The sequence below is a fragment of the Juglans regia genome, unplaced genomic scaffold, assembly GCF_001411555.2.
Source record: "Juglans regia cultivar Chandler unplaced genomic scaffold, Walnut 2.0 Scaffold_13, whole genome shotgun sequence".
In the NCBI taxonomy this organism is placed as follows: Eukaryota; Viridiplantae; Streptophyta; class Magnoliopsida; order Fagales; family Juglandaceae; genus Juglans; species Juglans regia.
The window spans coordinates 72863-94463 of record NW_023343423.1 but is presented as its reverse complement, the minus strand read 5'-3'; the positions used below and the strand labels follow the sequence as shown (position 1 = coordinate 94463).

At 33.3% G+C, this 21601-nt stretch overlaps 3 protein-coding genes across 3 annotated transcripts; all 3 read right to left on the bottom strand.

Annotated features, from left to right (window-relative positions):
• Positions 1 to 3647: 3647 nt before the first annotated feature.
• On the bottom strand, positions 3648 to 4643 carry LOC118345054. The gene has a single exon (XM_035686909.1). The coding sequence runs from the start codon at positions 4641 to 4643 to the stop codon at positions 3846 to 3848; it is 798 nt and encodes a 265-aa protein (XP_035542802.1). The 3' UTR covers positions 3648 to 3845.
• Positions 4644 to 8598: 3955 nt separating this feature from the next.
• LOC109006360 lies at positions 8599 to 9471 on the bottom strand. Its single transcript, XM_018985632.1, has one exon. It carries the CDS (start codon positions 9469 to 9471, stop codon positions 8599 to 8601), a length of 873 nt encoding a protein of 290 aa, XP_018841177.1.
• Positions 9472 to 12224: 2753 nt separating this feature from the next.
• Positions 12225 to 20152, bottom strand: LOC118345052 (copper-transporting ATPase RAN1-like). Its single transcript, XM_035686907.1, has 9 exons — positions 19681 to 20152; positions 17204 to 17818; positions 16184 to 16613; positions 15533 to 15858; positions 14802 to 14860; positions 14222 to 14564; positions 13624 to 13821; positions 13274 to 13531; positions 12225 to 12881 (listed from the first exon to the last, which is right to left on the bottom strand). The coding sequence occupies exons 1-9, from the start codon at positions 19984 to 19986 to the stop codon at positions 12405 to 12407; spliced, it is 3012 nt and encodes a 1003-aa protein (XP_035542800.1). The 5' UTR covers positions 19987 to 20152; the 3' UTR covers positions 12225 to 12404.
• Between the last annotated feature and the right edge of the window lie 1449 nt (positions 20153 to 21601).

The window sequence follows — 21601 nt, the reverse complement described above, 5'->3', positions numbered from 1 at the left end:
CACCAATCCACAACGATTAGTCCACGCTTTCTCAAATCATCCGTGTTCAAAATCTTTCCACGGGACGCCAACCAGCAGAAAAATGCAACCTTACTAGGTACCTTAGCTCTCCAAATGCACTTCCAAGGAAATTTATTAACATAATGACAAGTCAACGCCTTATAACAGATTTGGTTTTAAGTCCTCTTTCCGACCATATCCCGGCCATGACGGTGAGTCTACGATCTAATTGGAATTCATGCTTTACTTCTTAATGTAACATTTCTAGCAAAAAATCTTACTGGTCTCCTATTCTGAAATTATTATTAAAAAAAAAAAAAAAAAAAAAGGAGATCAGAGATGTTCAGAAATTTCTAGAATATGATTCTGACCAATATCTCATGCCGGCAGTTCCCATCGGTCTCTCTTTTTGCTCCCCTAATTTTTCTCTTCTCTTTTACCCAAATCGACGACTTTATCCATAAATATTTATTCAAAGAGCAGAGCCACTAACAGAAAAACAAATTCTCAAACGTTAACAAAACCCACGAATTCATGCATTTGAGGAGTGATTGAACAAAACCCAAATGATATAAATCCAGGAAACTTATCAATTATATTTCTAACAGAAGACGAGCCAAAAAGAGATAAAAATTACAAAACCAAAAATCTAAGAAATCGAACGAAACAGTAATTAGAATAATAGTAACTTCTCAAACTAAAAAGAAAAAGAGTTCTTTAAGTTGGGGAAGATAACCCAGATGATAAACAAATCAGATTTTCATAAAGAAAATGGGAAGAGAAATGACTTTACTTCTAACCATGATTCTGCTTGCGAGGGGATATTCAAGAAGAGATGCTCTGAGCTTCAAAGAGTTGCGGTTAGTGAAATTCGTTAGAGAATTCCGGCTAGTAGGACGTGCGGAGATTGCGTAACATGGCCATGGGAAAGAGACCGTCGTCGCACTCGCCCACATGGTGTCTGAGCAGAAAGAAGCCGAATCTTTCAGGGGATTCAGCTCTCGAGCTTCTCTTGGAACGTAACCTTAAAGAATTAAAGTCACGGAAACGGTGCGTTTCACTGCTCTTTTCTCAGTTGTACGTGAAGTTTTCTCGTTGTCATTTCTCCGGTTTACTTTTCCCACATTTTTTTTTTCTTTGATGGGTATTAGCCGGAAGTCGCAGCACACTTCATATATATTTTTTCTATTTGCTAGGCATTAATCAAAAGTCGCAGCACACTTCATATATATATTTTTTTTTCACTCAATGGATTGAGTGTGCTGAGACTTCTGACTGATACATAAATTAATTCTATTTTTTTATTAATTTTGTCGCAATTACAAAATTAAAAAAACAAAAACAAAAAGATTGACAATTCCTACCATCATCCCAGTACTGTTTAAACACAACTCATGAGAACGACTGAATGATTTCATCAATCTCGTATTTTCTTGACCAAGAAGGCACCAAATTTAGACACGAAAGATAACAGCCGCCTGAAAAAATTAATAAATACTTCTATTTATAAATTAATCGATGTGTAAAATATACCCTCATGTTAATAAGAAAAATTTTAAATTTAAATTTTTTATAAATCAAATCATATCATATCAACAGTATAAAAAATATGTTCTCCAAGTCAACTCAAAATTAATCAACTCGATTGACATGAACTTTTAATAATGATTTTAGGCTCAGTTTGGATGAAGAGTAGTTTTCAATTCATCTTAATTATCTCATTATCTCATGCATCTAAAGTATTTTCACAATACACAATTCAATTTTTTAAAATTTCAAAACAATATTATTATTAAAAAATAATATTTTATTTAATTTTAAACTTTCACCTCATCTCAACTCTCAATCCAAACCTAACCTAAGTCTCTCTCTTTTTATTATAAGTTTGAGGTTTGAGATCATTAATAATTTAACATAATATGAAAATGATGTTTTTAATTTTATTATTTTCTTCTATTTGTTAAGGAAAAAGGAGAAGTTTGAGTCACACCTAAGAGCAAATAATATTAGATAAGTATTAGTTAAATAATTAGTCCACCTCTTTCTATTACTTTGAGTTTTGATTAAAAAAAAAAGGTGATTTAACAATAAAAGTAAGAATAATCAAGATTCAAATGAGAAGGTAGGGATTTGGACTTGATAGAACATGATGCATATATATATGATTAATCTTGATTAAGTATATATATGTGCCTAGTCAAGTTAGTTACCTACTTAATTGAGTTCATCTTTATTTTTTAATTGAATATATATTTTTATTGATCATTTTTGGGCATTTTTCAGTCCATTGGAGTCGTTCGTATGTAAATCCATTAAGTTGCCCTAATTTTATGAATTGAAGGGTTAGTATGAGGCGTGATCCACATGAGAACCTTATAAATTTTGGGAAAGTGTTCGAAGCTTTATTTGCTGAACAACTTTTTTTTTATAGATCACGTCAAAAGTGAAATATGCAGTGCATGTGTATATATATGTATTAAAGATCATATTGTTTCATCGGAAACTATATATGTCCTTTCCTTTTTTCTTGAGTCTAAATATTGTTCGTTTAGAGTAAATTTGTTATAATGTCATTTATAATTCGTTAAATCTATTTTATAATTTAACGTAAATATTATATTATATTATATTATATATATACACATGATCAATTTATGAATTTAGTTCCGCCTTTAGCTAAAGTATATCTCTATCGTTAATATATTATACGTACCCTAGGGTACGTATAATATATTAAGGCAACCCCGACCCTAAAGATAAGGGTAGACTTTGGTCCCATTTGGATATATAGTGAGATGAGATGAGATGAGATTATGATTTTAGATTAAAGTTGAAAGTTGAATAAAATATTATTAGAATATTCGTTTTTAATATTGTTATTGTTTTGTGATTTGAAAATTTTGAATTATTTATTATATTTTGAGTGAAAATTTAGAAAAATTATATTAATGAGAGATGAAATTGATGAAATGAAACCGTTTCTGTATCTAAACGGGATTTTGGATAAAGCAAACTTTCTTCGATTAGTGAGGATGGGGGCTCTTGGAACCCTCCATATATGTTTAATTTTGCACTTCAATCGGTCCTTCAATCCCATGCATTGATCACCACAGTACGTATTATACCAATATTGACGAAACCCAGTCCCAGAATTGTATTAACCACACCAAGTACCTATATATATATATATATATTTCTTCATTAAAAAAAAAAAAATCAATTGTTAATGAATAACCCCGTATCAAAACAGTCATGATCATGACATGATGCGAGTGATCAGATATAAGTTTAGTACATCGCGTATATATATATATAAGGTGTGTCTGTGTACATGAAAACATATAAATTAGCTTTAGACGAAGATGATTTGTACGTGTGGGACGTTGGATATATAGTTAAAAATGTTGCAAAGAGCAATCCCAACAATTAATTTAGCTCAGTATTAATTGAGTTCATGACCTACGGCGCTACGACCCAGATCTTCCTAAAAGCGTGTAATTTGGAACAAAGCAATTATTAGATGTCTAGAGGAGAACAAAAGAGAAGTACGTGCTCAAGCCGTCAAAAGAAAAAACAAAACAACGTTAACAAAGAAACTAGAAAAGAAAGCATCAGCTATCTAGCTGCTAGCCTGCCAGTACCAAACATCTAGCAGCTTCTACTATGTTTGACACACGTACGTAACTAGAGATCGATCTAGTACATGATGAGATCATTTCTTGATAGCATATTATACATATGGGCTTAAGATGAACAATAATTTGCACGTACATCTGATCGAAGATTATTCTGATCAAAGCAAAAAATAAAAATACTAATGATCTTATCCGGCCTCTAGCTAAATTCTAAAAGAAACCATCATGATTCTTAAAACCACTGGAAAAAAAAGAATTCTTAGGTAGCTCATGATAAAAAGAAATGTTATCGTCATCCAATCTTGCAAACCCCTCAGAAATCTTCACGTTTGGTCTAGGGACGACGTTGCTGGATTCCGAAACAAAAACATCCCCAGAAATATTATTGCAATACTTACTTTGCTGCTGCTCCTGCAGTAGCAGTTGTTGCTGTTGATCATGGCGGCGTTGATTGTACTCTGCTAGACGATGCTGGCCTTGAGATTGAAAATGATCAGAATATTGTTGATCAAGATAATGATAATTACTGTTACCAAAAGGTGCCGTTAATGCTGAACTTATAATTCGTTGGTTTTCTACTTCTAACGATCCACCTCTTCCAAAGTCCAAGTTGAGTACCGGTCCTTTCCGGTTCCCAAACGAGATGGTGCCGGCCGCCGCCGGGCTCGGGCAACCGGTATAATGTTGCACCAGGGCTCGAAAATTACCTGTGTTAGCATTGAGCAGTGTGGTGGGTGTTCTCTTGGATGCCCTAGACCTCCTTCGGATTGGTTTCGATCCAGTACTACTACAACCCTTTGGAGTGGTACTCAACGGTAGTACTACGACTGGAGTACTGTTGCTTGAGCTGAAAATGGTGTCAGTTGTGCCGCCGGTCATGAGCTCCGACGCCGGCTGCCCTTCAGTGGCATGGTCACGATGATAGATTAACGGCATCAATTGATCAGTAGAACTAGCTGGAGGCCGGATAGTCATGTTATCCATGCTTTTTTGGGTGGTACCGATCATATTATTTCTGATCAATCTTCCAGCTAACTCCACTTATAGCAGTAGTAGTGGCTGTTTTTCGTCAAAGTAAAATAAACATGTCTAACTGATCTTTGACCATTCCTTGAGAGGGATAGAGAGAGATCATATCACATGGAGGCAAAGCATGCGGTGTGCTTCCAGGAAGTAACATGTGTTAATATCAACGAGGTCATCATCATGCATTTATGGCAGCTAGAGAATGAAAGAAGCTGCTTAGTTTGGACTCGTTATTTGTATTCGTAATTCATTTTAATTCATCTTAATTTATTTTATCTTATTTTTTATTATAATTTTTTTAAATTTTTACATAAAATATAATAAATAATTCAATTTTTTTAAATTTTAAAATAATTTTTTTAAATTTTTATATAAAATATAATAAATAATTTAATTTTTATTTTATTATTTACAAATCATCTCATCTCAGCTACCTTAATTTATGTATGAATCCAAACCTTTACTTAGATTCTTCCTATCGGGATTATATATTTATTTTGTAGTCTTGTCTCGTGATGGTCTTTGACCCCCTTATTTGGTCAAAAAGTTATTAAAAAATTATAATTCAATAAATACATAATTAATAATATTCATATTAATAAAGAAACACTTTTGTAGTTACCTCTGATGTGTACTGCTTTCACACCGGCCATGCCCGATCGTGTTCTCTATCTCCATCGATCGAGACTCGAGTTTTCGATCGATCGCTCTAGTGCCATGCCATCACCAAACATGCATGCATGCGTGTCATGTGTTTCTTTACTTAAATAAATGAGTATATATAATATATAATTTATCTGCATGTTTAATTAGACTTTATATCGGTATGTATCCAAAAATATATATTAGTACTGATCTTAATTAGGTAGCACCACGCCAGTACCAACCCCTTAAGTTTTACTTGAATCAAATATTTCTTATAAATTATCCATATATTTTATATAAAAAAAAATATTGATCTGTTTTTCGTCTTAAATTTTGTTGTCTTTGGTCATGTTTGCTACGTGACATATTTTTATAAGTATCTGTCATTTCCGCGCATGCATTGCGAGGGATATATAGACATCTGTTAGAGGTACTAGTCAATAGTTATCATTAATTAATGACCAGTGTCTCGTTTGTTTTTATAAGTGAATTGAAATGAAAATTAAAAATTAAATAAAATATTATTAGATTATATTTTTTTAATATTATTTTTATTTTAAAATTTAAAAAAATTAAATTATATATTTTATTTTATGTAAATATTTAAAAAAATTATAACAAGATAAAATAAATTAAAAATAATTATAAAAACAAACGAAAACTAATATATAAATATATATGTTAATGGTATGAGACCTAAAAAAGCAAGCATCAATCCAAGTCTAGATCGATATTCTTTTGTCCTGATGTCGAGTTTCTTGTACTATCTTGCTCGATCGATCTGTCTCCAGTCAAGTTGCAATATCGATCTTAATTACACCAACCAAAATGTCACGTCGCATGCAGCTTGGTCAACCACGTGCGTGTTAGATCTTCCAAGCACCAAATTTAGAGTTAAACAAGTCATTCCTCAATGAAAATGATGATCACCATATATACATTAATAATCTCTGATCAGGGGACGTACTCTTATTTCTCATTTGGTGGAATTAATTATTAACTACGTACAATATTAATAAGAATTCATAAATTGATTTGATCAACTGATCATATCTATGATTAATCAATATAAGTCTACATTTTCCATTTCTCACCAAATCCCATTCTGATCATCTAATATTTATATATCTAATTATTTGTTCTTATTTTACAGAAAATTTCCATAATTAATTACCTGCAATAATACTGTTAAAAACCAACGGTACCACCCGCAATTCGATCGGCTAAACCTGACCAAAATTAATGATATTGATTTATGTTCATGTCATTTTTTTTGTTTATATATATATATATATATATATATATATATGATCATGATATATATATATATAGCAATATATAAATACCTTGATGATCTATCATCTATATATATATATATGATGATCATCAGCTGCGAAGAAAAAATAATTATCCTGAATATTTAGCTAGCTATTCACAAATTAATGTCACCCTTTCATGAAGAAGTTTTCTAAATAATGTCCAAATTAATACTTAAATTATTTATAAGCTAACATGAGTATTTAATGCTAACTATTTAATAAACTTATACCCAACATGAGTTATATATAAATGTTATGAGATTCATTTTAGGTTTCTAAATCCTATAATTCGATTAGAAACTTGAAAGGATTTTTAATATATCTACTTCCGTGATCAAATGGTACTTTAGCTGTAGATTGCATAATATATATTGAAAGCAACCATCTCCATTTTGGACGAAACCTTAATTATCTCGCGCGTGTGAACACAAAGATCACAATGGTTTAATTATTAATTAATGTTTTCAAACGTTAAGATGATCAGGTTAAAGATTAATTTGACCCACATTAATGCATACGAAAGAAAAATACACAAGTCCCGATCCATTGCATGCAGTACTGCTGCGTATATTTACAATCAAACCCCATGAAAATGCATATAAAATGATATTGATGGATTGCTCTTTACATGAGACGTATATATTTGATTTAAAAAAACATAATCTTACAAAAATAAACTTATAAATTGATATATAATTTAATCATGGAATATGTCAAATTATAAAATCATTTTTTTTTTTTTATGTAAACTAGATCCTATGTTTTACAATAGGCAATATCTATTTATTTTTATAAGATATCTTTCACTAATTACATGCTTCTAATAAAGAAAGAAAAATTATATTATTAAGTCGGTATATAGAATATATATATCTAATAAATTATTTATATGATATAATTTAATTTAAAAAATAAATTTTAAGATTTAAGTCTTACAAATTAAATTTTATTATTTAAATATTATAAATAATATATATGTTCTATATATGTATTAACTGACTTGAAAATATAATAACCGAAAAAAATATATAAATGGTAATGCCCGGTCAATGATATAATTCATGGGTTAATTTATTGTTGGGAAATTAGGCGGGGCCCTTCAATCAATATCACGAATATCTTTATAATAGCTTATAAAGTATATTGCATGTGGGCTTTGACTGCAGCAAATTGTACTCCCAAAACGTCGTCTTAAAGCGTTTAGATTTAGAAATAATTAAAATGAATTGAAATGATTTATAAATAATAGAGATGGATTGAGATAATTTGTTAGAGAATTAAAAAAAATTATAATAATAAAATAAATTGAAAAGAGTTAAGATAGATTTTGAATGCAAACAACCATCTTAACCTTCCAATCCACCTGATATCCAATATCAAATCTAGGCCCCTAATTCCATTCATGGGTATCATCATTGGGTTATAATCCTTTGAAAACGTCTCTCATGTCCTTTCTTTCTTTCTTTTTTTTTTCTTTTTTTTTTTAAAACAATGGAGGTCAGGCCTCCTTATTATTATGAAAAATTATATACACTATATTATCATCTCATTTTTATCCTACTAAATAAAATATGACATATTTATAACTATTAAATGATCATTTATTACATGTTTCTTTATCATTTAATAGTGATAAATGTGCTACATATTACTTAATATGATCAAAATAGAATGAGAGTGTGATATATAACATTACTATATTATTATTCGTCCTCATCAAGGCTGAGGATAATCCGTGTGAATAAATAAAGAACAAAAAAAAACCTTCCAACCAATACCCACAAAAATAGAGAATGACATAATCCAAGTAAAACAGTGACATCACTATACAAAGTCTTTGGGACCGAATGCATAAACATCCCCCCTTATCCAATCGAAAATGACCTTTGAGATTTGAAGGGAATTCAGGGCTTTGAAGCTAGACCTTGCAGACCCCTGAAGCACCGAGTCTCGCACAACCATCTGCCAAGGAATTACACTCTGAAAATATGCCGAACCCATAACCAGAGACCATCCATCAAATTAAGTAATTCCTCCCAATAATCCTTCAAGTACCAGAGGCCACATCTCTTCTTCATTAGCCAATCAATCACGAGCATAGAGTCCATCTCAATTTTCACCTTTTTTAGACCAAAAAATTGCACAGTTCGAAGACCTAGTAGCAAAGCCATAAATTCTGCAACATTATTAGACTGCACACCAGTTGATATAGAGAAACCAGAAATCAAATTTCTACAATGATCCCAAATTACTCCACCCGCACTTGAAGGCCCTGGATTCCCTAAGGAGCTTTCGTCCACATTGAGTTTAACCCAATCCCTAGGAGGAGGAGACCATTTTACAATCTTAACTGGCTTAGACTTTTTATGCTTAAATGGCAAATTTAAAACTTTCAAAATCTCTTCATTTCTATGGTTGAAACTGGAGGACTCTTTTAATTTTTCACATGCAATAGCTAACCAGTATTTGATTAAGTTCCAAACAACTTGAACCGATTCATGAACTCCCTCCATTCTAGCTTTACATCTACGCCACCAAAGCCTCCAAGTGATAATGGAAGGAAGAATTCCAATCAATTGGCCACTATGTGAATTGTTGGCTCTCCTGTACCAGGATTCTATCATTTGTTTCCAAGTGTGACCTTCTAGTATAGGCATGCCCAACTGGTTTGAACAAATACCCCATACCTGTTCGGCAAAATTCCCCAAGGCAAGTTTATGATTTTGGTCCTCATAGTTCCTTGAAATACAGAAATCACATTTGGATACCATGTAAATACCAGCTCTCCTTATACGACCATCAACTGGAAGACAACCATACCAGGCCTTCCACATAATAATCAACATTTTACTCAACAAAGATGGGTGCCACACCCATTTCATCCAAGGAATTTTAGGAGAACAAATCCGTATACATTCTCATGCACAACGAGTTGGGCAACTCCCTTGAGAATTTGGCAACCAAATAAGAATATCTTTACCAGGTTTAACTTTGCCCAACTCATCCAAAATTTGATCAATTTTTTCAATTCCCACCAAACAATCAAATATCTCAACATTCCATCCATTTTCCGTTTTGCAATCCGACAACAATATCTCCGGCAATTCACTAACAGAATGATGAGCAATAACCGAACCATCAGTGAGCCATTTATCTTTCCATAATGACACATTTCCTTCCCTCACCTTCCACTTAGAAAAATGAGCAACTGAAGGAAGATGAAACAAAAGCATTTTCCAAAGCTCTGATTCCTTCATAGAATCAACCGTAGAAATATGTTGATTACCCACATATTTAGCAAGAAAAAACTGAGTCCAAGTCGATTTCCCTTGGAGAAGATTCCAAGTCAACTTCATGTGCAACGAAGCTAGCAGTTCTTGTAATTTTCGAAGACCCACCCCGCCCTCTAACATTGGTCTACATAAATCATCTCAAGCCCTCTAGAAAAATGTACTCATATATTTCTTCAATTTGTCACGCACAACCTTAGGAGTTTGCAAGATCGACAGACAATGTAAAGGAATACTTTGCAAAATATGTTTTAATAGAAGTAGTCGCGCTCCGCTGGACGGAAGACGGGTCTTCCATCCCTCTAACCGATCCCTCACTTTATTCAACAACCCTTCAAAAGGTACAAAAAGTAGCCTTCTAGAAATTATGGGAACCCCCAAATAATAAAAAGGAAGACTTCCTTCACTAAAACCAATCATCTGAAGTAACATTCGATGACGAGGAGTGGTAATATGCTTAGAAAAACAAATAGAAGATTTTTCCTTGTTAACCACTTGACCCGACCATTCTTCATATTGCTTCAACACCTTCGAAACATACCTTAGCGATGCCTTTCTGTCATTCATGAAAATCACTATACCATCTGCATAGAGAAGATGTGAAATAATTAGAGCTCCTCTTGGATGATAAAATTGTGTAATCTTGCCCAGTTCCATATGCCTTTTAAGCATTCTAGATAAAACTTCCTCTACTAAAATAAAAAGATAAGGAGAGAGCGGATCACCCTGCCTTTTAAGCATTCTAGATAAAACAAATAAAAAGATACGGTGTAATATATATATATATATATATATATATATACATGTTTTTCTTATTATTTAATTTCTTAATTATCTCAACCTCATACCTGTTTTGAGGTGGCCGCGGGATGCAGTGTGAAAGAATGATTTTATGGCGATGGCTGAGAGAGGTAGAAGCTGATGATAATTGGGTCGGTCAAAGTATGCAATCGTAAACGACCCATCATTAATCAGCATCATCCCGTAAAGAAAGAAAACATACATAAATCTTCCCAAGTTTTGACCAACCACATTTTTTTTTCCCTTGTTTTTGAAGTTTTGACTATTCTTCCAGAAGTAATGAAGTTCCTTTGATTTGTCAGAGGGGAACTTGGATTGAATTTGACCATTTGCCACAATTCATATCCTACCATCGTTGATCGACAAAACCAAACCAACCATCCCCACCTCTTTTTTTTGTCTAGAAGTACATGCAAAATTGGAAATCCAATTTCAAACCCCAAGGGTATATAATATTTGCAGCACGAGGCATCCAGCTTTTTGTAGATGAAGAATTTTAATTGAACAGTCTTATACTATATACCTGTTGAGAAAAAGAAATAAAAGAATTCTTCTATTTAATAGATATTTAGTGTAGAGCTGCTGAAGAAAAAAAAATAGGCTTCCATTCTAAAAATATATTGAGTTACTGGATACCACATGAATCTCACTGCAAACTACACGCACATCTTATTCCGCATCCCACTGCATATAATGTGACATTTTTATCATATTTAAATCATCTATTACTTTTAGACTTCATCTGGATTGAAAGATAAGATGAGTGGATATGGTTTATGAATAATAATAAAATTTGTGAGTTGAGATGATTTTTAAAAATTTTGTGTTTAGATTGAAAGTAAGATGAGATGGTTTTAAGTTGTTTGAAAGAAGATAGATATGGATCTCACAAATGATTGCATAGTATTTATAATAATTTTGTTTTATTTATAAATATATTTATAAATAAGTAATAAAAATTTTTGAAATTACATACCCAATTTTTTCATAATATAATTCACATGACAATATTTTTATAAAATCAAATTATATAAAAAATATTATTAAATCAATTTTTATATCAAATTTTTATAAAATCTCGAGTTAATATATAGTCATTTTCGAGCCCCAAGAAGCATTTTCAACAGGACGGATTGGAGCAGGATTTTTTTTTTTGAAGTAAGAAAATTTATTGATCCTTATGATTAAACAAAATCCAAGTACACATATAGTATATAAGAAAAAAATATATACTTAATTACAGCCTCAGAACAAGAAAAAGAAGCATAAAAGTCATTAAAGTTGACCCCTCTAATACAATAGCCTTATCCCAAAGCAACAAAGAACGAAGAAATTTCCTCTTTTTAAGTACTTCCCTGAATTCCCTCTAAATGTCTGTTTCCCATATGTTCATTTTCTTTTGAACATTTTCTCCCATTATCAGACGTCTTGGGCACGTAGTACGAAGAGAGAACATGACCCTCTTCATTGAATAAAACAAAATAACAACGAGGGCAAAAGACTGAAACTAAGAAAAAGAAAGAAGCATTGAGAAATTATTATAGGAGTTGCATTTACAGAGAATGGGGTACAAAATGCACATCCCCACTGTAAAAGAAACAGAAATATACAAAATTGGGACATCAAACTGGATTCACACCCATCATATCTTCTTATGAAGTCGAACCTAGTTTCTCAATTTCCTCTTTCTACTCTACTGTAATTTCTAGTATTGTTGTAAGTCTGGGTTTTTTGTATCTCCTAAGAAGCAAAGAAGAGCATACTACACTTACAGATGATAGAGCCATGCACGCACCGGCCGCCCATGGTGGTAACATTATACCCAAAGAAGGAAAGAAAACCCCAGCAGCAATAGGGATTGCAACCACATTGTAGCCCATGGCAAACATATAATTCAATCTAATTCGTGCAAAGGTCTTCCTTGATATATCAATGGCAGTGATTACGTCTTCCAAGTTATTTCTCATCAATACATAATCAGCAGCTTCTATGGCAATATCTGTCCCGGCTCCAATTGCCATACCAACATCAGCAGCAGCTAGAGCAGGGGAGTCATTGATACCATCACCCACCATTGCAACTATGCTACCATCTTTTTGAAATGATCGGACAACATCAGCTTTTCCTGCCGGCATTACCTCTGCCCTTACATCTTGAATGCCAACCTGCCCAGCATAAATGGTTTTTCTTTTTTCATATTTGACATTTTAATATCAATTTGCATCCCAAAAATTTAGTACTGACCAAAAAAGTACATGATATGAGGTTCATTTAGGATCACAAAAGAGAGCATGCTAAACCAGTGAAATTGGATCATATTAAAACTATACCGCTTGATATCAAGTCCCAACCATAGATTTTATATGGAAATTAACAAGAAAACATTTCTGCTATGATATAGAGAAAATTTACATTATTTAGAGTCGAACTTCATTGGGACCCTTAAAAAAGTAAGTTAGAACTTGCCTTAATATTATAATTCAAAGTACTAAGTGTTTTATGAAACACAAAGCTGGTGGTGGATTAATTTACTAAGAAATAAAAACTATATACAGACCTCTTTAGCAACCGCCCTAGCTGTTCTCCAGTTGTCCCCTGTGACCATGACAGTCCTGACGCCCATTTTCCCAAGGCCCTCTACAACCACAGCAGCTTCTCTCTTTAGTGGGTCTGCAACTCCTAAAACACCAATCAAGCTATTGTCATATGCAACGAGTATTCCTGTCCTGGCACTTTCTTCCAGCTCTACTACAAAATTTTCCACATCAGTTGGAATAGCCATTCCACTTTCAGTTATTAGCTTCCGGTTTCCAACCTGTCAAGGATATTCATCCCCAATAAGCAAAATTATGAAGCATATTTGAAATTGGAACAGATACTTGCATATCTCAATGTAAAGAAACTCACCACAACCCGTTTCCCATTTATAAAGCAATGGACACCTCTTCCTGGCAGAGCATAGAACTCTGACACATCAAAAAGCCATCCAGAAATGGACTCTTTGCTATTGTTTTCAGCATCCTTGATGGCAGAAGGCTCGTCAAAGAAATGGAAATGACGTGCATATTCCACTATTGCTTTAGCCAATGGGTGCTCACTGCTAGCCTAAGCCAGGGGTAAAATAAATATATAAATAAAGATTGGTTCTGTTATAATTGTACTGCTTAATGTTTTTATGACTTTCTTCATCCCTCTCCGCCCACAAACAAAAAATAAATAATTACTCAATGTAATTAGGAGAAAAAAATGTATGCATCTTCTGCTGCCCATTTATGCAGTTCATCTGCAATGGCAAAACATGATTCAGAATGGAAAAGAAAGCTCAAAGTTTCTCAGGGGTAAATATAGTTGCAATACTATTTTCTTTCATATCATTGTGATGTTATGATGTCCTCCTTGGACCTTCCTAAGGTGCCATATTCGGCCCAAAAGTGGGAAGATCAAAAGAGAAAAGGCTTAGTTTCGAGGTAAAGCATGTAAAACATATTAGAAGATTAGAAATCACCTCTGCAGAGGCCACCAATCGAAGGAATTCTCCAAGATCCATTCCTACAAAAACTCTTGCTGTCGTAACCGTGGCTTTTCCTTGGGTTAGGGTACCTGTTTTATCAAAAATCACATACTTAATCTTTTGAGCCCTTTCCAAAGCATCTCCACCTTTTATCAGCACACCATTATTAGCCCCAACCCCAGTCGCAACCATGACAGCAGTTGGCGTTGCCAACCCAAGAGCACATGGGCATGCAATAACCACAACTGATATTGAAAACATGAGAGCAAATACAAAGTAATTTCCATTTTCTGGTAGCCATCGTTCTGGATAGGCTCCAAGAGCTCCAGCAATATACCTAGAGATGATCAACAGAAGAACGTTTTTAACAAAAAGGAGACAACCATTTAAACTATATGGATCAAAATTACTATGTGCAGGTGCGTGGTTGTATGCCCAAAGAAATGTGAATCTTTTCTTTTTATCAGTAAATAGGAATTTTATTAAAAATATGTACACGGGACATAGACAAGAACCACACCTATGCATGACTGTCTAAAGATACAAGAAAATCACCAAAGAAATGTGAGCTTACCAACCCAATAATGTTAACAATGCCATGGCAACAACTGTAGGAACAAATATGCTCGCTACCTGCATGAACAAAGACAATTAAGATAGGACTCATACTTGATTCCAAGCATTCTAGACATATATACATATATATATATATATATATATAATCAGATCAATCTATAATTTTGAAACTAAAACAAGAAAAGCATCAATCGATCATGTGTGAATTAGGTATTTAATTGAGATGAACTTTTGATGAGGTGAAAAGGCTTCACGATAGTTGATCCAATCAGGTAAAAGGCTTGCACAGAAAAACAACAAAAAGTTTTATTTGGGAAGTGAGTCATCATCAGTCAGTGCTGGGTGTGTTTGAGACTATACTGATAGTTTTTGAGGGTTTTTGTAATTTATTCTGAAAATCTATATATAACTGAAACTCCAGTTTATAACAATGGACAAAGAGTATAGTCTTAAATATATATTGTGAACATAAAAATTGATAGGTTGGCAGTGCAATAGGCATAAAATAGCTATTCAATCATTGCCACTTACCAAGCTACAATGGAATGAATCAATTACAGATAGTTAAGCATAGAAATTATACTTCTCAGGCGACTGTGAAATGCAATATTTCTTTCCTTTATTTCAAAGCAAGAAAGCATGAAAAGAATATATTCAAATAGCACCTATATATAGCATAAATATAGAAAACATGATAAATTAGACTCAAACTATGCTGAGAATACTTACAAAATCAGCAAACTTCTGAATAGGAGCTTTTGACATCTGGGCTGTCTCAACCAAACTAATTATCTGGCTTAAAACTGCATCGCCTCCTACTTTAGTAGCTTGTAAGTGAAGGGCACCATGTAAATTTATTGTGCCTCCAATAACTAATGAATTGGCTTCCTTTAAAACAGGTATGGATTCACCAGTTACCATACTCTCATTAACATAACTTGAACCCCATACAACTACACCATCGGCAGGAACCTTTGCACCAGGAAGAACTTTTAACGTATCACCAGGCTGAATGAGCAAAGCATCTATTTCCCTTTCTCCAATACACTTCCCACCTAAAATCCAAAAATATTAAACCAATTAGTTATTGAGATTGTTCAATTAAATTTTGGAATCAGCTTTTGTCATTCATTACAGTATACTGCCTTTTACTTATTAAAAAAAAAAAATGGAATAACTTTGGATCCTAATCAAGAATCGGAAAAAAAAAAAAAGAAAAAAAAAACAAGAAAAAAAAAGATAAAAGACATTTATATTTGGAAATTTCACTAAAACATCAAGACTTCAACCATTCCGTTGAGTGAAGTCCCAAAAATACATATAGCCTTTGTTAAATAAAAAAAAAAAATTAAAACAAAAGGAAAACACATGCATACAAACCTTTGTCTTTGACAAGCAACATTGCTGTTGCCGGTGCAAGTTCCACCAACTTCTTGATTGCATCTGACGTTTTTCCTTTGGCAAGACACTCCAAATACTTCCCCAACAATACAAATGTTATCAGCATTGCACTTGTTTCAAAGTATGTTGGAGACCAAAATCCAGTCACTGCACCATATAGAAGAGCATATACAGAGTAGAAGTAAGAGGCAGAAGTTCCCAATGCAACCAAAACATCCATGTTAGTTGAACCATTTCGAAGAGCTCTGGCAGCTGCAATGTAGAAGCGCTTTCCAACAACAAATTGGACAAGACTCACCAATGCCCACTTCAACCAATCCCCCATTTGGAAGGGCCCACATCGCCAAAGCAACAAGGAATACACCAGTGGTATGTGAGGACAAACTACCCTTATAAGAAAGACAGGAATCTGGAGCCAAAGCATCACAAGGGAATGATTAATTTAAAAGGTAAGAATAACTGCTACTATCAAATCGGTGTCTACATGGGCTACAAAATCATTTTGTGAACCAATCGAAGCATGAGTCTGTATCATTTTACATTAAATTATATTTTCATCATCTCACACTCCATGAATACCAACTCCTAGGGTGGAGGCAGGGGTGTCTGATGCATTGCAATTCAAGTAAAACATTCATATCGACTCATCTCTTTTAGATTTCCAAAACAATACCATTATGTTATCAAAAACCTTACATTGAGATATGATTGCAATATGTAAAAAGGCACAACTCAACTTAGCCCAATATGGACTCGAGGGAAACCATCTCCAGACATTATGACTAAGTTTATGTTGAACTTATATTGTAACTATCAGGAAAAAGACACATACGTTAAAGGAAGCAAAGTTCACACACACGCACACACACATGCACAAACAGACTTATATTGTGCATTTCAGTTGAAAGACAGACAACTTAAAGAAAGCAAAACACACATGCACATATATATAATAGATATTCAATACCCTGAATCATGACAAGAAAAGAGAATACTTACACTAAGAAACAAACTGGAGGTGAACAGCTGAAACATTTTTGAGGCTTCTTCAACATCTTTGGAAGTCATTCTTGCATAAGGGCTTTTTACGTTTAACTTAAACGTCCCATTGGATTCTCCTTCAATCCCATCAACTAATGATCTAGAACTGACAACTTCAGGATCAAAGACAACTTCCACTTCTTTTGATATTCTTTCAAAACGAAATTGTCTCACTCCCTTAAAGTGGCTAAGAATGCCTTCTAAAAGCTGTACATCCATCTCATTGTATATGCCAGTAACCCCCAATATGATTTTGTCCTGCTCACTGCTCTGTACAAGTGAAGCTTCAAAACCAGCATCTTCAATGGCATTGACAATATCATCCTTACTAATCATGGTAGGATCATATTCAACTTCCCCTAAGGAAGTGGCCAAGGCAACTACTGCCTTTTTAACACCATGTAGATTTCTTAAAATACCTTCAACGGAGTTTACACATGCTGCACAAGTCATACCTCCGATTGTGAACTGGCCTAGCAGGGTTCCATGAGGCTTTGTCCCAAAAGTGCTGGGTTCAGGTAGGATCTCTGCCTCAAAGCCTGCATCCTCAATTGCATTCTTGATGTCTTCATCCTAAATTAAAACAAGTCAAGAAATGCTTCAGCATGTATAAAATCCAAGGTTCTCAGTACCAAGTAGGCAGATATAAACTTCTTTGCAAGGTATCCCTACATGCAGTCAGACAAAGGAACATGATTAGGAATTTCAAATGGTTGCCCAGAAACACTAAATGACAGCAACAGTTACCAAAAGTGTTAAAACTAATACTTGTGGTCTATAATTTTTCTCATGATATCTAGAACTCATAACATTTCATCAATTCCTGTCCTCTCGGTTAGAATTTCCTTTTAAATCACCGGCCTTCTGGCCAATCTGGTCCAGTATCTCTCCCAAGTTTGGACACACAAAGTTTGGTCGTATCCAGTGGCAGCTAAAAGGCATGGAGGCAGGCACCTATCCACTAGGCATTGTCTATAGTTAGACAGCTGGTGGAGTTTTAAAAATACCTTTGATATAATATTCCCATTTTCTTTGGGTGTTTTTCTTGAATGCTTACCATTTACAAGAGTTGCACCCCTCTATTCTGCTTTTCACAGTTACTGTATTATAAAAGAAAAACCCACAATTTCTATTAATTGTCTCAAATATCTCAATCCCTTTTCAACTGATCAAAGTGTGAATATTAAATGCCCTTGCAAGACACAGATCTATGAGAAAAATCAAACGTATATGAACTGAAAATCCCCATGTATGAGATAGAGAGAGATGAAACACCACCATTAGTAGAGAACTCAATAAAGCAGGTCTGTTGGTTACTCTGTCTCTTTAGCCTGATGCCATTCATGATTGAATTCCAATAAAAGAAAAACCACCATCCCCAGGGTACATTGAAAAGCAACCCATGAAAGAGAGAGACACAAACACTAAGGGCTCGTTTGGATACAGAAACCATCTCACCTCATCTCATCTTATCTAATCATTACAACTTTCTCAAATTCTCACACAAAATATAATAAACAATTTAACTTTTTCAAATCACAAAATAATAATAATATCAAAAAATAATATTCTAACAATATTTTATTCAACTCATCTAAAATCATCTCATCTCACTATCCAAACGAGCTCTAAAGGTTACAAATATATATATTTTATAGGTAAATTGATAACGTAATGAAGAAGACCTGACATATATATATATATATACACACATTATTCTCATTATTCTAAGTAGATTAAGCACAATGAATAACACCCGGTTAAGTCCACTCACTTATAGTAACTACATCCTAAAAAGAAATATTTGAAAGAAGTAAAGCTTAGAACCATGCATTCCACCGATAAACAAACCCATAAATATTTGTAGTCCATAATTACTAAAAATGACAAAAGCTGCAATTCAAACCCGTAGATTAACCAATAACGTTCAGCATATAGTCACGAATATCTTAATGTTATTTTTAATTTTTTATAAGGTCGCGAATATCTTAAATTAACACCACCTATAAATGAAGAAAAACATGTACCAAGACCCATAAACACAAAACTAAAGAAAATCAAACATTTCATCGTTACTTAATTCAACCAAAACTGCAAACTAAACTAGATTCAAGATGATGAACATAGCACAAATGAAGATGAAGTTCCACAAACTATCTACTAGACCAACCTAGAGTTCGAATCCCCAAGACAAGTCCATACTGCACAAAGTTTCAAAAGTAACATGATCCAATTCACCAGAAACAAAAAGTGAAGACAAACTTATAAGACTCGGCATAAATCTCAAAAAATAAGCAACCACTTTCGCTGAACCATAGTCCAAAACACCAAAGCCAGCACAGAAAGGTCAAAGTTGGCAAAGTTCACCAATTTAGCACTTCTAACATTCCAACTAAACCACAAAGCGAACATGGGAATTCCGAACAAAGACTAACCTTAACCAACATGGGATCAAAAACCACATCAGCCTTGTTCTGAAGCAAGGCAACGGAGGCCATCAAAATCCCATTGACGCTTTTTAAAGCTGCTTCGACGGAATTCGAGCAAGCAGCGCAAGTCATCCCGGAGACGCCGACCTGAACCCTCCTCATTCCAGCCTCAATTCTATTGAAGCTATTGTCATCCTCGTATGAATCTAGGAGCCTCACGTCCTCGAGTTCATCGGAATCTTTACCGGCGAAGATCCTGCCTCCATCGCCGGCGACCTGGGTGAGCTGTAAGTCTCTTAGACTCGACGCCATTGTAGAATGTAGGGTACCGACTAGCGAGAGCAGATGGGAAAAAACAGAAAAGAAATGTAAACACAAAGTAAGAAAGAGAGGAAACCAGAGCAGAGATATAAAGAGAATAGCCAAGAAAGGAGGACTTTCTCCCGAGGAGGGAGATGGGTGAGACACCAATTTTTTTTTAAGCAAAGTTGCTGGTGGAGGAAGGTGGTGGGGGCAGGGAGGGAAGGGAAGGGCAGGTGAGAGGATATTTTTATTCCTATTTTACCCCCTATAGACCTTGGGATTTCCGAGTGGGTTGTTTTTGTACTTGCATGATTGAAATCTGCGTGCTGGCATCCTTCGTCGTGGTTTTTGTACTGCACACGTGAATGACCTGTCACTTATCTTTCAGTATTTCATCTGCCTATTAAAAAACTAATACATAAATATTTTTTAATAATTAATGTGATAGATTTTTATATTATTAATATAATTAATAATTAATAATTAATAAACAGATTGAAAAATTAAGAACCCGTTTAAAACTTAGACTTACTCATTTCAATCTAATTTTAAATTAAATATAATTTTTAAATATTTAATTTTTAAATTATCAAATTCATTTTAATTTAAAATTTTTTTATACATAAGATTCACAATTTTTTTCAATTCAACATCTCTTTACACGTAAGACTTACAGTATTTTTCAATTTTGCATAAATATATCTGGAGTGACATTAGGTTACCATCCAGCAGTGACCATTGGATATGTCGACTAGACAAAATTCATCTTTTGTATTTTTTTAATTTTTTCTTTTCATATTTTTAATATCTTTAAATATTTTTAAAAAATAAAAAAATATATCAATGCACTAATGATCGTTTCTTTAATCAGTAAGTAAATAAATTAAAAATAAATAAATATATGAACGATCAAAATGAAGAGACAAAATGAGAGAGTATACTAGTATTATTCATATATTCAAACTCATTTTAATATCTAAACTCATCTTAGATAGATTTCTCAAAACTCACTCTATTATTTTAATTTACTATTATTTATAAAAAAATTTAATTTATCTTATCTCAACTCATCATCTAAAAAGAGCTAACTAATTATTTTTCTGCTGAGATAAGAATGCCAATCTATGGTTTACAGCACTTTGTTTACGTTACATTATTATATCCTTTTCGAGGTCTACTGTATTTTATTATTAAGAAGTATTATTGTTATAAAAAAATTTATAAAAATAAATTTATAAATTGATATAATTTTATATAATATATTTGATTTATTTTATAATAAAAATAATTTTATAATATCACATTTTATATCAAATAATATCATTTTATAAATTTAATTTTGTAAAACATTTTATAATTAAAGTATTTATTTTTTATATTACATGACGCTAAATTTGTTTTTTCTTTTTATTTTTGTTTTGGAAGTCGTGCACCTATATTTCAACCAAACCAACTACCTCGACGAAAAACAAAACCACAAGGCCCTTCGAAATATTGAAAGAAAAAGAAACCCAACAACTGAATTAGAAGCGGGTACAACCAACTGCAACAAATGCAACTATATCAACGTAGCTTTTATTTTGTCTCACTTGTCTTCTAGTGAAAGCCCCACTTCGTCAGATCT

Bases quoted from the DNA above. Each gene is read 5' to 3' on its own strand.
- LOC118345054 (XM_035686909.1), bottom strand. From the start codon at position 4,643: ATGATCGGTACCACCCAAAAAAGCATGGATAACATGACTATCCGGCCT.
- LOC109006360 (XM_018985632.1), bottom strand. From the start codon at position 9,471: ATGTTGATTATTATGTGGAAGGCCTGGTATGGTTGTCTTCCAGTTGAT.
- LOC118345052 (XM_035686907.1), bottom strand. From the start codon at position 19,986: ATGGCGTCGAGTCTAAGAGACTTACAGCTCACCCAGGTCGCCGGCGAT. The intron at 14,565-14,801 runs GTAAGCTCACAT...GATCATCTCTAG, and splicing joins TTGTTAACATTATTGGGTTG to GTATATTGCTGGAGCTCTTG. The intron at 13,532-13,623 runs GTGAGTTTCTTT...TATCCTTGACAG, and splicing joins TAAATGGGAAACGGGTTGTG to GTTGGAAACCGGAAGCTAAT.